General features: G+C 54.0%; 4 protein-coding genes across 4 annotated transcripts; 1 reads left to right on the plus strand and 3 right to left on the minus strand.

Moving 5' to 3' along the window:
• Positions 1–405: 405 nt before the first annotated feature.
• On the minus strand, positions 406–3,568 carry CH63R_07711 (short chain dehydrogenase; the record flags this gene model as incomplete). The annotated part of the gene is made up of 8 exons (XM_018302686.1): positions 406–694; positions 757–1,370; positions 1,466–1,888; positions 1,942–2,350; positions 2,398–2,785; positions 2,850–2,939; positions 3,011–3,347; positions 3,410–3,568. 8 exons carry the CDS (start codon positions 3,566–3,568, stop codon positions 406–408), a joined length of 2,709 nt encoding a protein of 902 aa, XP_018157464.1.
• A 1,163-nt stretch (positions 3,569–4,731) lies between these two features.
• On the plus strand, positions 4,732–5,619 carry CH63R_07712 (D-glycerate 3-kinase; the record flags this gene model as incomplete). The annotated part of the gene is made up of 1 exon (XM_018302687.1): positions 4,732–5,619. One exon carries the CDS (start codon positions 4,732–4,734, stop codon positions 5,617–5,619), a length of 888 nt encoding a protein of 295 aa, XP_018157465.1.
• Positions 5,620–5,866: 247 nt separating this feature from the next.
• CH63R_07713 (uncharacterized protein) lies at positions 5,867–7,342 on the minus strand (the record flags this gene model as incomplete). The annotated part of the gene is made up of 1 exon (XM_018302688.1): positions 5,867–7,342. The coding sequence occupies one exon, from the start codon at positions 7,340–7,342 to the stop codon at positions 5,867–5,869; it is 1,476 nt and encodes a 491-aa protein (XP_018157466.1).
• A 1,747-nt stretch (positions 7,343–9,089) lies between these two features.
• On the minus strand, positions 9,090–14,582 carry CH63R_07714 (Exportin 1-like protein; the record flags this gene model as incomplete). The annotated part of the gene is made up of 11 exons (XM_018302689.1): positions 9,090–10,129; positions 10,181–11,464; positions 11,522–11,612; positions 11,713–11,994; positions 12,054–12,143; positions 12,204–12,510; positions 13,203–13,290; positions 13,454–13,556; positions 13,609–13,773; positions 13,825–14,432; positions 14,492–14,582. 11 exons carry the CDS (start codon positions 14,580–14,582, stop codon positions 9,090–9,092), a joined length of 4,149 nt encoding a protein of 1,382 aa, XP_018157467.1.
• Between the last annotated feature and the right edge of the window lie 741 nt (positions 14,583–15,323).

The raw sequence follows: 15,323 nt of genomic DNA on the forward strand, positions 1-15,323 counted from the left end.
TAGAGGTGCGTTGTTCCTCACAGGAGATAATCGGAGTTAAGTACGGCTTCACTTTGTTGGATCGTGGGCATTCTTGGGGCGTTAGGGAGTGGCATACCATCAATGCATGAGAAAGATGGGGACAGCACCGAACAAGCCGAGACGTTTTTTCTGTCCCTCTTGTCAAGCCATCATGTTGGCGAGAGAGGGAGGAATGTTGCGCCGTCATCATTTACAGCAGGCACACCTTTGTAACTGGAACATAGATTCAAATTCATCTTCATCATCTGCCATAGTTGATACCGAGCCCATCAACCACGCGAAAAGCACAATACTCAAAACCACATAGTCTCATATCCTATACCGACGCGGTCGCAAGACGGTCAATCGGGCATGACTGTCAAGTAAGGAACACGCCAGGTCCGCTTAGAGCTTGCTCTTGTTGTCGAGCAGCTCGGCAGCGGCGCCGCCAATGGCCAGCTTGCCTGTCTCCTTGACCTTGGTCTGAAAGATGACCTTGCCACCGTCCTTCCACATCTCCGTCACGAGCGTCTGCCCAGGGATGACGGTGCCGGCGAAGCGCACTTTGATGTTTTTGAGCGGGCCGAAGCGCTCGTACACAGCCTTGCCAGCGATACCGAAAAAGCAAAGGCCGTGGAGGATGGGCGCCTTGAAGCCGCCCATTTTGGCGAAGGCAGGATCGACGTGGAGAGGACTTGGGATTGGTCAGCAAACTCTGATCAGAGAATGGCGGTGAGTTCGTGGCAGAGATCTTACTTGTAATCGCCACTCAGACGGTACAACGCCGCCTGCTCCTCGGTCGTCTTCTCCTCGACCACAACATCAGGGTGCCGCGCAGGAGGCTTGTTGGCTGCCGTGCTGGCGCCGCGGTCCGCCGGTTTCTTCTGGCCGCCGAAACCACCACATCCTCTCAAGAACACCGTCATCTCATTGTAGAAGATAGGCTCCTTGGTTTCAGCGTGGATCGTCGTGATGCCGCTTTTGACGATGGCAGCATTGCCCTTGTCGACAACTTCAAGGAGCTTGCCGGTGGAAACAAGCTTCGCCGCGGTAGGGATCGGATACTTCTTAATCTCGAGATACTGCTCGCCGTGCAAGAGCATCATGGGAGAGAAGTTGGGGACGATGTCGTCGAAGTTGTACGGCATCTCCGTGTTGAAGGGGGGGATGACACCAAAGGTCGGGATAACCTGGAAGTCGTCGGCGCCTTCGAAAACATATTTGAGCTGGTCGCGTTTGGCGCCGATGCCCAAATTGTAAAGCATCACGTCACGTTCTTCGTATTGAAACTCGGTGCCCTTGCCCTCGGCCTTCAATGCGGCCTTGATAGCGCCGAGGTATTGGCTGTCGCCATCAGAGTGCGCCTCTTGCTACAAGACGGTTGATCAATACTTGTCATTTGTGTTTGAAACTATTGCTACTTTACAAGTCGCGCCGATGCTGTTCAGGAGGTGCAAAGTCATACCTTGTTGCTCTTGTTCTCCATGTTCGCCATGACCTTCTGTAGGCCGTCCTGGGTCTTCTCGGGATGGTCGGCGCGACCGTCCTCGAAATTCCTGATGGCATCCCAGTGCTTAAGAACCTCCTCGGGGGTCAAGGGGGTGTCGACGGGGAAACCGTGACCGCCAGTTCTCTGCCAGCGGGTCTGGCCGACCCAGCCGCTGCCAACCTCGTACAGACCGCCAGTGGGGTTCTTGGGAACCTTGTCGCTGGACAGGGCGAGGACAACAGGCGCAATGTAGTCGGGCTTGAAAGCCTGAACCATCTCCTCGGGCATGATGGTCCGCGTCATTGCAGTGCCGGCGTTAGGTGCAATGGTGTTGACATAGATGTTGTACTTGTAGCCCTCGAGCGCCAGCGCACGGGAGAACCCGAGAATACCGCATTTCTGGCAGATGTCAGTTATTTGAATAAAAAGCAAGGCGATCTGAGAAGCCTCACCGCCGCGGCGTAATTGGCCTGGCCAAAGTTGCCGTAAATTCCAGAAGTGGACGTGGTGTTGATCACACGGCCGTACTTCTGCTTGAGGAAGTAGGGCCAGGCGGCCTTAGTGACCTTGTATGTACCACGCAGATGGACGTTGAAGACGGGGTCCCAAAGGCTGTCGTCCATGTTGTTGAAGGCCTTGTCGCGGAGGATACCTGCGTTGTTGACGACGATGTCGATGCGACCGAAGGCATCAATGGCAGCCTTGACGACGGCATCACCGTCTTCTGCCGAAGCCTTGACACCGACTGCCTTCCCGCCCATCTTTTTGATCTCGTTTACCACGTCGTCGGGATTGGCCAGATCGTTGACAACGACTGTAGCGCCGTGCTTGGCAAATGCCAGGCTGTAGGCACGGCCGATACTGGGATTCTTTAGTTGCGATCCATTGCACACTGCCGGAGAACTTACCCAGCACCACCGCCAGTAACTAGGGCAACACGGCCGGTGAAGTCGACCTTTTCGCCCTGCTCGTTGGGTCCCATCTTCATGGATTCCTCCAAGAGGGTCAGGAAGTCATTGGGGCCGGAGGGGTACTGGGGCTTGGAGAAATCGATGGCCTGGTCCCACTTCTTGATGACAGCGCTGGGGGTGTAGCTGTCGTCGGCTTTGAGAAGAAGACCGTTGGATCTTTCCCAGCGCAGCTTAGCAACGTGGCCACCGCCAACCTCGAAGATGGAGCCGTTCTCGTCGGTGTTGTCCTTATGTACCAGTACGGCTACAAGGGGAACAACCCATTCGGGCTTCAAGATCTCCAACACATCAGGCGGCATCACAGTCTGGGTCATTCGGCTGGCGGCTGTTCATCCAGTTAGCTCACGGGAACTCCCGTAACCGCTACGCTTGTCACACGTTGTGCTTACCGATTGGTGCAATGACATTAGACAGAATGTTGTACTTGGCACCCTCCTTGGCCAATGTTTCAGTGAAGCCAACCATAGCAAGTTTGGCAGCTGTGCAGCGTGTTAGCAGGACGCGGCGGCGCCCAATGAAATTTTGTTTTTGGGTTGGTTATGATGCCTACCAGAGTAGTTGCATTGGCCGAAGCTACCGAAAAGGCCGGCGGCTGACGCAGTGTTGATGACACGGCCGTATTTCTGCTTCCTGAAATGGGGCCACGCTGCACGAGCGCACTTGTATGAGCCCTTGACGTGCACCTTCATGATCAGGTCCCAGTCCTCATCCTTCATGTTCTTGAAGCTGATGTCTCGCAGGATACCGGCGTTGTTGATCAGTACGTCGATGCGACCGAAGTTTTGGATTGCCGTTTCGACGATCTTGTCACCATTTTCGACCGAGTCGTAGTTGGCCACGGCCTTGCCGCCGGCAGCCTTGATCTCATTGACGACGACATCTGCAGCCTGTAATCGACCCGTGTTAGCTTTTTTCTGGCATTGGAGAATGCCGCCGTGTTGGATCGTACCTTTGTCGAGGTGCCCTCGCCCTTAAAGGAGCCTCCGAGATCGTTGACGACGACAGAGGCGCCGCGGGAACCGAAAAAGGTGGCATAGGCCTTGCCCAAGCCGCCGCCAGCGCCCGTCACGACAACAACCTGGCCGTCGAAGCGTAGCTGACCAGCCATGGTGTCTGTAGAATTGGAAGAAAGAAAAATGACGAGGAGGAGAAGAAGGACAGCAGTCGCTAAATGAAGTACAGATGGTAATGTAAATCCTAGGTATTGAGAGTATGGGCTGAGGGAATGGCAGACGGGTGAAATGTTCGCAAGGTTGATCAATGGGATGAAAGAGCAATAGACCGTGGGGAGAAGGGCATGTGGTTTTCTAACTCAGCATGTCCGGCAAAGCGTCTGGGGATGGCAGCGTGACGTTCCACGGATGCCGCAGAGAGAGCCGAGGCAGCTTCTCTTTCCAAAGCCGACAGTATACGCTAGTCCTAAAAGAGACAAGGCCAGGCTTCACATGTTACTTTGGCCGTGGGTTTAGGATAAGTCTCCATGAGGTCATGTGGGGAAGAGGTCGCCTCCCCCGCCCCGAACCCCATGTCACATGTGTCCCCAGGGGCCCAGTCAAGGTGAGCCAGCCACTCACAGCGCCGCTACTCAGTCTCGCAGCCAAACCGCCTGTCGGTATGGAAGGGGTACGTACCGCTAGCCCCTACTGGCTGGTTAGAAGGCGCTTCTTGACAATCCAAACTCATTCCGCAGAGGGATATTTAGCCTTGGTAATATTTCGGGTATTGCGCTGTCGCCAGGCTGTTACTTTTGCCAAAGTTTTGAAGCTCGGCTTATGTTCATTTCAATGAATACATCATCTTTCAAGAGCCAATCTACTACCTACCAGATGACTGAGCTCAATGTACTTATGCTGTTCATCGCGACAAGGCCAGCTGACAGGAACCACTAAAAACAAGCCTGGCGTGTCGTGGCGGGCTCACGGCCAGGAAAATCGAAATGCACCATCAACTCAGCACGTAGTCCGTTGGAGACCGCTGAGAATACCGTCGGAGAAGCCAATTCCCCTCCCTGGGCGGGCTCGTCAGCATGCAGACCGCCCCGCACTCGGAAGGTCCCCCACCGGGGGGGCCTCTCGGCGCAGGCTGCTGGCTAGCTACCATACGGCCTTCCCGGCTTCGGCCTTCCGAATATCACGCACTTACGCAAGCCCCTCTGCCAACCTCGCCGACCACATCTTTACACTAGTGCATTGACAACCCATCACTGTCACTGTCACGTTCACTGCCACCGCCACCACCGTTACCACCGTTACCACCGCTACTGCCACCGCCATGACTTCCATCACACCAAAGATCATCGACGACAAAAGCCCCCTCTGCATTCCGTTCATCACGGGACTGTTGGAGAAGCGGTCGTCGCAAGATGGAGATCGACCATTCATGATCGGCCTCAACGGCGTCCAGGGCGTCGGCAAAACGACACTTGTCAAAGCACTGGCCGAGATGCTCACCAAGCTCGGTTACAGTACGCTCGTCTTCAGTATCGACGACCTGTATCTTAAGCACGAGGATCAGGTCGCCCTCGCCCAATCTCATCCCGATAACTTCCTGGTGCAACAAAGGGGCGAGCCCGGGACCCACGACATGCAGCTCGCCCGGGCTTTCTTCGATAGCATCACCGGGGGGAAGCCCACCAAAGTGCCATCATACGACAAGGCAGCCTTTTCCGGCCAAGGAGACCGTCTCCCCGAGAGCCAATGGACCGAGGTGAACAGCCCAGGCCAGCCAAAGGTCCAGGTCGTCATATTCGAGGGTTGGTGTGTAGGGTTCCGTGCTCTGCCGGATCCCGAAGTGGAGGCCAAGTGGAAAGGCCATAGCAGGACACTCCAGCAGCATAAGCTGGAGCACTTACTGCTAGTGAATGAGAGGCTCAAAGAGTATGACACCATGACTGACCTCTTGGACGTTTTCATTCACATCGATGCCGAGGACACCCAATACGTTTACGACTGGCGCTTGCAACAAGAGACCGCACTTCGACAAGAAAGGGGCACCGGCATGACGGACGAGCAAGTCATCAAGTTCGTCGACGGTTATTACCCTGCTTACGAGCTTTTTCCAGACAATGTCAGGAGAGGAGTTCTGCCAAACAGGCCCGGTCACCAGATGAGGCTGGTGGTTGGCAAAGACAGAAGAGTAAAAGAACATTTTATTTTGTAAGGACCATCCTGTGGACGGCCTTTGAGGCTGAGTTCAGTACATGGGTATTCGCGCCTCCCGAACGATAGAATAGTGGACTTTTCTTTCCCCGTACGCCAACAATAACAGGTCTTGGTCATAAGTCGTAAAGAGTCGTCAAAATAGTTGAAGGATTGTCGCCTACTCACCCCAACCAACGCCTTGCTCCGTTCTGCAAGACGTCGGGTGGCTGAATGCTGCGAAATCTTACTAGAGCGAGTGCAGCCATTTAAACGTCCTTGTCGGCAAGCATATCTTCGCCCTTGTGCTTAATTTTGTTGAGCTTCTTGGTAATATTCTCGGTCCGGACGCGAACGGCCTCTTCCCTGCTTGCTATCTCGCTTTCGAAGCGGTCGACCATGTCCCGTTTGTTCTTGCGGGCTTCCTTCAGCTTCTGAGCGACCTGGCTAAACTGGTCGAGGAACCAGTCGCCCGAGCGCTCCCAATCGCTAACCGTCATCTGCTTAAAGAATTCCTTCTGGTCGGCTTCGCGCTGACCCTTGAAATGTTCGAGTTTGACAGGGAGGCTGTCATCAGTCAACGGCCCAACGGGCCGAAGTGACGTTTTGGCCGGATCATCGTCGAAGGGCTGCTCGCGCAGTTGGGAGTACGTCATTCCTTGGAGCTCGTCGTCAGCATAGTCGCAGCTGTTACGGCGTCGCTTCCGGGACTTATCCCGTTGATCGCGGGTCGTGGCTGGCAATGGGCTCTCTTGAAGGGTTCGCTCTTTTGGTACCACATTGGTACCCTTGGCTCGAGGAGTACCGTGATCGCCCTCGCTGACAGGATAGTCACTTGCCAGACTACCTTCAACCTCTTCATCTTCCTGAAAGAGCGCTGGTCGTTGGGACTCCTGGGCCTGGTCATTTCTGACAATGCGCTTCAAGTTTTGTTGAGGACGCGGAGCCTTGCGGGTGGGGGAATCAGCAAAGACTCCCTCGCCGTCCTTAAAAGCGGAGGGTTCGTACGACCTTCTCACGGTTGTGGCATGAAGGGTAATCTTGGGTGCGCGCCGCCCAGGCGTATCGTAAATAGGCTCACTCGAGTAGGCGTCTTGGGCTTGTTCCTCCATCTGTGAGGGAAGCATGCCGTTATGCATAACCGGGAGGTCTTGTCCTTGGCCATTGCCAAGCAAACGCATCGAGCCGTCTTTTCCTATGATGTATGGTATATCGCCTTCTAGCGACTGTTGCATGTTCCCAAATATAGGCATGTTGGGCATTGAGGAGGTCATAGGCATGGCGGGCGGAGGGGAGCGAAGACGGTTGCCGATGCCAACATCGAATCGCTCAGAGCGATGGGTAGTAGGTGAACCGAACTGGCTGTCGATTTGAGACTCTGGCCAGAACCCGGTCGCATCGCTGGTTCGCGAATTGGTCCGCTGCCGCTGTTGTCTCGGCGGGGAGCTATCCGGCAGGTCGGGAGGAGCGTGCATCGGTGCGGGAAGTGGTGGTTGAGGCAGGCCAAGGCCAGACTGATTTGGTCGGCGAATATGTGAAGCTAGAGCTCTAGCAGGTGCGAGTGGCTTCGGAGCAGGCAGCTTGGCGGACTCGGTGATTGCCTGACGGGTGTGATGGGTAAAGAACTGAGGCGTGTCGGAACGCTGCTGTTTCGACTGATCGTCGTTTTCGTTTGGAACGCCTGAGTTCAGAGACGCATTCTTGGCGTACTGGGCCATTTGATTTGCGCCGCTGCTCGGAGGCATGGTGACGGGTGATGCGGACAACTTGCGAAGCGTTGGCAAGGATAATGGTCGGTTCTCTGGTTTGGGGGTCTAGAGCGTGCGACAGCGTGGTAAGGAGGACGTGATGGAAGTAGGGAACGACGGGTAGGCAAATCCAAGAGCGTCGTTCCTTTTCGTGGTGACAAGCTGTTAAGTTGGGAAGGCTGCCTTACGCTACAGACGCCATGGCAACAGTCGAGAGTGTCTGTAGAACCGCTGGTTGGCAGCAGGGGTAAAGATCGTGGGTATGACAAGACATGGCTAGACGTAGATATCCTGCTCCTTGCTTTTTTTCTGGCGGCGTCAAGAGCGTCGCGTCGAGAGCGTGCTGCTGCGCGTCAGGGGGTCTGAATTAGCTGTCCAATTACGTGTAACTACCTAGGTACCTTAGTGCGGTCAAGCTCAGTGCATCCGTAAGTACCTAGGTAGTATACATTTCATCCCTGCGCTGTCTCGTCAGGCTCAAGGCTCTCTCTTCTCTTGCTATTTCGCATCTAAAAATTCTTTCTCGCTAGCAGAAACGCATGAGCTAACCTTCCTGCCTGTCGGGTGATAGCTGGCTATTACCTGTCCTATTGTTCCTCTTTTCAAGCACATGTATCCATAAAAGAACGCCACAGCATTCTATCCACTAGCAGTACTTCTATGCATATAACTTAGACTTAATTATAGCACAATGTGACTGGTTGGCACAAAATTCCGTAATGTCCGCCTTGTGTTAGAAGCATTAGCCGTGTTCTCTTATGTTGTATCCATTTTGTCCGAATGTTCGACAAGATAGCCGTCTAAATATTTGCAGGTTCATCACACATGATGGTCAATAATGCAACGGGCATAAAGCTTCCATGAACGCAAAGGTACCTACCTACCTAACTGGCTGTAAACATTTCATATGTACTTGAAAATTCAGCACTTTCCGAGATGCTTGTTTTCTTATCCATCAACATTGCGAGCCTGCGATTCACAGTCAGGTCAAATGGAGAGTGGCATACACGTTGGACTTGCTCATTCGTCCTGGCATCTCACTGGACCAGCTTGACTTTACCTGCTTGTACAGCATGACAGAAATGTAGATACTTGACTTGCCCTCAAGCTGCGTCAAAAGTGGGCAGTTATCGAAATCCCACTATAGCACTGTCCTCTACTCGCTATGCCTGTGGATGTCATATCTTGCCAACAGCAGAGTGTTAAGTCTGGTACTGCTAGATTCCTGAAATGGTCTAGGAAACCTGTCGACAGACAGACCCATGGTGGTCTCTATGAGCTGCCGCATGCTGAGTTGTGACCAGGCTGCTGCAATCCTCCACTCTAACAGATTCTTTATGTGCGCCCGCTGGCCTTTGATCTGCCGTCTTTGTCGCTGTGGTGCAGGAGAACTTGATCCCCTCCATCCATATCTCTACATCCACAACTAGATCCTCGCTCCAGCCACCTGCTCAGCCCCACCTTACATGTCTCGTCTTATCTATCCCGTTGTCACATACGGATGTGGATCTCTTTCATCCAGAGCACCGTCTCCCCCAATTCTGACATCCTTCGTTGCACATCTGCCGAAGAGAATGATCGCCGCCAGCCTCAACCATGGCAATTCATTGACATCATATCGCACTTTTCGGGCTCCCTCGAGCAAAGCGATCTACTCGAACTAATGGAAAACTCTACTTGATTTTGCGGCCTTGAGCAGTCATCGTTTTCTCATGAGTACACCTGTTTCAAGTCCCCCCTCCATCTAACCTGTAAAGTGGAAGCGGGCTGCTTCCAGCTGGCCGAGACCCTCTCGTGGGGCCACGTACCGCCGGCGATATGTGTTGGTGAAATCTTGGAGGAGTGCCCTCACCTGTCTGATAGCGGTGGAATCGTTGCCGCCGAGACGCTCCTTGATCTTGGTCATCAATCGATTCGCCTCGACTGGCGTGATGGTACCTTGGGGCAGAAGCTGGATGGTACGCTCCACCCAGTTGGTCGTTTGGGCCGGGAAGAGCTCGAACATTGCCAGCAAGACCCCGCTACCATCGGCAAAGCAATCCCGCGGGAAAGTGATCATCATGCCAGCCATGACTTGCTTGACCAACTTCTCGCCGTGATTGGCAAGTAACTTGCTCACCACCTCGCGGATGTGAGCAGCAACATCTGGGGGCAGTACATCCGACGTCGCGGGATTGTCGCCTCCGTACGTGAGGAGATCGCGGAGAAAGTGCAGCGTGGCAGACAGAGGGTCGCGCTGCTCCAACGTCAGGGCGTACACGGCAGCTTCGAAAATGGGACCTAGAAGCTCCGACGGAATCAACTTAGCCGGGTAGTACAGGAGCGCGTCAATGAGAAGTCGGAAGAAGTCTTCAATGACATCAGGCAGTTCGCTGGGTTGGAGGTCGCTCATCACCCGTAAGAAAGTGGTGGTCTGGGCTTCGAAGAAGGCGTAGATGCTCTGGGTGATCTCGTGGTTTACGTGCTCCCGATCCTCGGAAAACTCTCTCAGTATCGCCGCCGTGACCCAGAGAAACGCGCCTTGTCTCGAGGCAGCAAAGCCGCCTGCCAGCTTGTTGGCCATCTCCGGCAACAAGGGTGTCATTGCCGTGCGGTACGAGATAATCATGTTGCGCCAGCAGCGGCAAATCCTCTCGCAGATGGGAACGAAACCCATGAAATTGTCCAGAATCGTAGCCAGTACCGGGAAAACCTCTTGCCAGTATTTGACGGCGGGGTTCTCCTCGCCGGGTCCAACGTACGGTACGACGATTTGGATGAAGATGGTGATAAGCTGGAGATGGTCTGTAGTTATGTCAGCCGTGGGCATCCTTTCAAAGCATTGGCTGAACATACCTGCTAGGGCCAGCTTGCCCTTGTCGTCGGTTGCAACGTTGGCTTTGTTCATCAACCGCTGGACCAACGGGTCGCAGTAGAGCTTGAGAAGCTTGTAAATCTCGGCAGGCGGCTGCACAGCAACGACGCTAGCAACCCCTTCTGTGATCTCCTCCTGACTCATATCAGGCAGCTTGTCAAGAATCTGGTCGTAGAATGTTTGCATCTGGAGTACCTGTCCGCTCAAGAGCTGTTTGCAGTCGGTGCAGAAATACTTGATCGCCATGGCGGCAGCCCTGACGACTTCCTTTGAGTCCGTCTGGAAGGAGGTTACGATGTAGTTGAACTGAGGTTCGAGGTACTCGGGATGGGCAGAAGTCCACTCTGTGTACCGACCGAGAACCATGATGGTGGCGAAACGAAGCTTCTCGTGCCCGGGGATCTGAACAAGGAGGGGCATCAGTTGCGGCAGTACAACGTTCTCCTCCTTGTCGACCATTTGCCCCATGGCGCGCATGGCGAAAAGGGGTGCCTCCAATTCTTGCCAGTGCGGGACCGATGACGCCGAAGCTTGGCCGGCGTATTTGTGCATCCAAATTTTGATAGCTGCAAGCACCTTTGTGAGGCAGTCAGTCACGCCCATCACCTCGCAAGAGTCCTTCAGGGTGTCGCCCATCTGGTGTCGGAATTCGCGGAACTTCTCCTCTGCCTCACGGTCGCCGTCGAAAAGATCCGTCTCGCTCGCCGATTCCGATTGCGGGTATTCCAGGTGCTTAAGCAGGATGTCCACGAGTTTCGAGTAGGTGTCCACAAGCTGCAGTCTTGCCTCGATGTATCGTTCCAGAACAATGTACTGCTTCAACTCGTACCAGAACTGGAACGTATGCTCAATGACATCCCGGTCCTTGTCTCGGGCGGCGCACTCAAGGACTGCATCGACAAGCGATCCGAAGTGACCAGGCTCGCGAGCAATGGCTACAACCCAAGCCTCAGCGGCCAAGGCAAAAATCTTGGTGAGTGACTTGTAAACTTCGGTATCCTCATCCTCAACAGCTGCCGCGATTCTCGGACGCAGGGAAATGACTCGTGGAAGGAGGACCTGAATGACTTCCAAGTTGTCGTCCACATCCCTGGTCTCTCTAAAAATCGTGCAAAGGCACTCTGCTGCTTCCTGTGATGCTTGATCATTGCCGACGGCGTTGAAAATGACGTCGAGTAGAGGAGAATTCACAACAGTGCTGACGGGAACCTCGCGCAGCCACGAAGTGATACACTCCATCAGTTGAGGATTCTGGGCCGCACTCGCTGTGAAGACAGGTTAGTATCGTTCAGTACAGGGAGCTGGCGGCGCTGGAGGCTTACCTGACGATTGAGCATAGTTGATGAGCAACTGCACAACCTGGTCCGTGTTGTCACCCAGCAATTCCCTAGTCCGTTGGGAAAGCTCTTCTTCCTGTCATTGCCAATTAGACTCTAATCCTTGTTGATATCGGCCCAGCAAAACGACGTCGCGCGAAGTAGAAGGCCGGTCGATGTTTCCGTGATCCACATACAGTTAAGGTGATTTTGCGGCCTTCGGTCACCTCCTCGGGGAGCACGCGCAAAAAATCGAGAATGGCAGCGTGACTCTCAACGCTGTCGCCGAGAGATGATACAACTGTAGGAAGCACATCTTTCCAGTCCTTCATCTGCACCGCCAGTGTCGCCAAACAGACGCAGAGCTGAACTCGTATCGGCTTGGGACCGGCGGCGAAATGTTTGAGGAGGAGGAGGATCTGATCCCGTAGCGCAGGCAATTCAGTTTCCGATACTTGCGTTGCCAGGTCGTAGGTGATCTGAAAACCACATCGTTAGCTCGTTGCCATCAATACACAATGTCGCCTCGACCATCTACCTTTCCGCGCAAAGTGATAGCCGCAAAGAGCTTGGCCTCGGGCTCTCCGTCCGATTGAAGAATGCCGATAATGGTACCCCAAGCATCTTTCTGTAGCGTTGGTCAGCATACGGCCCACTCGCACAATCATCGTAGGTCGGGATATCTAACAGATTTCTGGAACCGCTCCAAGTATGCGTGCGCCTTCTTCTTGCTTTCCTGCTCTCCTCCTCGCATGGTCACCATAGCCGACAGCACATCGCTGGGTGCGAAGGCCTCCGAGGCTCCATTCGCTGCCATGCTGGAAGACCAGAAGAGGGTGTCGCAAACGTTAATCGTTCGGAGTGTAGGATAGGTAACGGGGGCGATTTCGGGGCAAGGCGGCAGGTGCAGTGCAATATGGCGTCGCGCTAGGGCAGCCGCAGGTGGAAGGAATGTCAAAGTCTCGGGCGGCAGAGAAAAGCAGTCAAGTCGTTTTCTTTTTTGAGATGTAAGGAGCGTTTGGCTGCTGGGTGGCAGTTGGAGGTTATCAAAGCGGTGCGCCGACGACGTCCAAAATTGGCAGATGGAGGGGGTGGAGGGAGGTCGCGAATGGAAAATAAAACGTCAGTCAGGTCAGGCTGGCGGGACAGCGGGCGGATCTGAGCACAAGGGATCCGTTCAACCTAACTAGAGCCGGCTAAGACACTTTTAAGCAGCATGGCCTGGCTTGCTTAGTCCCAGTAACTGGGGGCCAATCGGGCAAGAGAAGGTACTTGAGCTGACCACCAAAGCCTGCGTAGTGGGGAAAGTACCTTGCACAAACACAATCACCCTCAAGGGAGGAAGATACCTACGAGGGAGGCCTGTCACCCAAAAACAGGGTCCATAATTGGCTTGGAGGAACTGCATCGCATTGGGCCATCGGACTTTAGGGGGGGGGGGGTATGGAACATCGTTTCGCCAGCTCCGCCAGAATTCTCCCAGGTTGGCCGAACTTCGAGCAGCATCACATCGGTGCTAGGCAGTGTCTGTCGCCAGCCTCAACGCGGTCCAGCTGACCTTCCGACCGACCGATTACTTCACGACTCTTCACCGACCTGAGCCGAGTTCGACTGACAAGCACTTTCAAGTCCAACACGAGCGCAGGCAATCTAAATTATACCGGTTACCCTCGATCCCAATTCATACGCGCGAAAATGACCGGACGTGGAGGCGGCGGCGGTCGCAGGGTGCTGCTCCCACCCATCAACTTTATCTTCAAGCTTCTCCAGTATGCCTTGGCCCCATCAGCTCCAGTGCATCAACAGTAAGCTGACCAGTCGGCAGACAACATACTACCGTTCAGATTTGGCTCTACGAACAGCTGTCGATCCGAATCGAAGGCAAGATCAGGGTGCGCGGGATCCCCTCAAATGTCGCGTTTCAATACAAAGGCTGACTTGGATTTGGAAGGGTTTCGATGAGTTCATGAATCTCGTCATCGACGATGCGGTTGAAGTGAAGCAGATTACCAAGACCAACCTGGAGGAGAAGCGGACACCGCTGGGTATACCGTTCTCACACACAGTCGCTGGGGGCAAACGTGCTAACTTACATGCAGGGCAAATACTGCTGAAGGGTGACAACGTCTCGTTGATCCAGAGTTTATCGAACTAGAGAGGAATCGAGTTGAGAAAAGGACGACGCCGCCGACGGCGAAGCATGCTTTGGGGCGATACACAAAAGTTGATACCACGGGGTTGTCACCATAAAGGCAAAGCTAGACGGCGTATAGCTATTTGCTGCGGGAACTGTCTGCCGGCCTCTTGACCTCTCCGTTTCCCAGGATCAGGCCATGAAGTTGTTGGTCGTGCTGCGCCACAGGAACCGGGCCATCTGAGGGCTGGGAGAGGAACTGCTCCGATAGAGCCAGGCCGTAGAGCAATACAGGATGCCTCAGGGACAACTCGCTGTACTTTGATGCGTACCTTCTGATAAAAAGATCATAAAACCCCTTCCCATGACCCAGCCGTCGCAGTGAGCCTGAGTTGCTGTCTATGTCAAATGCGACTCCAGGAAGTAGCATCAGGTCTAGGAAAGACAGCTCGGAGGACTCTGCGCCAGGTTCGCCGAGAACTCGGTCTCTCTGGTTTACCGTCCTGGGGTCGATGCTGGGAATGCCCCATTTGTCCAGCTGCAGGGATTCGTAGTCGTGTAGGTCGCGCAGGCGCACCATGTCCATGACTCTGGGAGGTGTTTCTCCTGGCGCAAAGGGCGACTTGTGCAGGTACGGGATGTAGACGTGTTTCCCAGCTAATAGGGCATGACGCACGATGTCGTCTGTCTGGATTTCGCCTGAGGGCATCGAAAGAAAGATGCTAACCTTCTGCGCCTCCACGTATGGTCTAAACGTCTTGAGTGTCTCAAAGACGGCTTGGCCTAGGGGCGGGTGGTTGTTAAGGTCATGCAGGGGAGATTCAGTTCAAGGAATCACTTACTCTGGGCCTTGATTGAATCGTGTGCGATGCCAGTAAGTCTGTCCTTCATAGCAGAACGCAGCTGGTTCTTCGCAGCCACCAATGAAGCCATGACTGCTGCCGGGAAGAGTTGATTTCAAGATCAAATGGATTAATTGATGAATTGCTTTAGACGATAGAAGAACGAATGCAGGGGATGGATGATAGTGGCGACATATGACCGAACTCGCTCAGTCCTGTTCAAAGTCTCGAGAGAGTCAATACTCGGCTCCATTGCGATGACAGACGATTGGTGGTGCTCCAAAGACCCCGGTGGGTCTGTAGTGGTTACTGCGATGGCGGGTCCAATATTTGCATGGCGAGGCATGCATTAAAACAAGACATGATTGGAATACTCTTGTTCCAGTTTCAACGATCGAAGGAATGCAAGGAGTTGAAAGGAGAAAGTCAACCGTCAATGATTGTACTCTTCAGATAATTCCGTTCCAAACCATCACGAAAACATCAAAGCAGAGAGGGAAGCTCTCCCTCACCGGGACAGTCAGGCGCAGCACTCGTTCGACCATGATTGAAGGTGTACGGTCTGTATATCTGTAAAGTGCTGACTAGGGAGTCGTTTCTCTTTCACCTTGATAATACCATCTGGCTCACCTCTGGCCCGGAAAACTACACAACTGAGCCGACTGCCTCAAAGCCAAGAGATCAGACTCCGAAATTGGTTATGGCCGCGCTATTGGCTGGGTTCACGGAACCGACCGAGTGGGTGTTTGGCCACCGAGGTGGACTAGAAAGGACAACGTGTAGCTCGGTACCCCGTTAGGAATTGAAAAATTACTCGAGGAGGCCGTCGGCG

This window comes from Colletotrichum higginsianum, chromosome 5, assembly GCF_001672515.1.
Source record: "Colletotrichum higginsianum IMI 349063 chromosome 5, whole genome shotgun sequence".
NCBI classification, from domain to species: Eukaryota; Fungi; Ascomycota; class Sordariomycetes; order Glomerellales; family Glomerellaceae; genus Colletotrichum; species Colletotrichum higginsianum.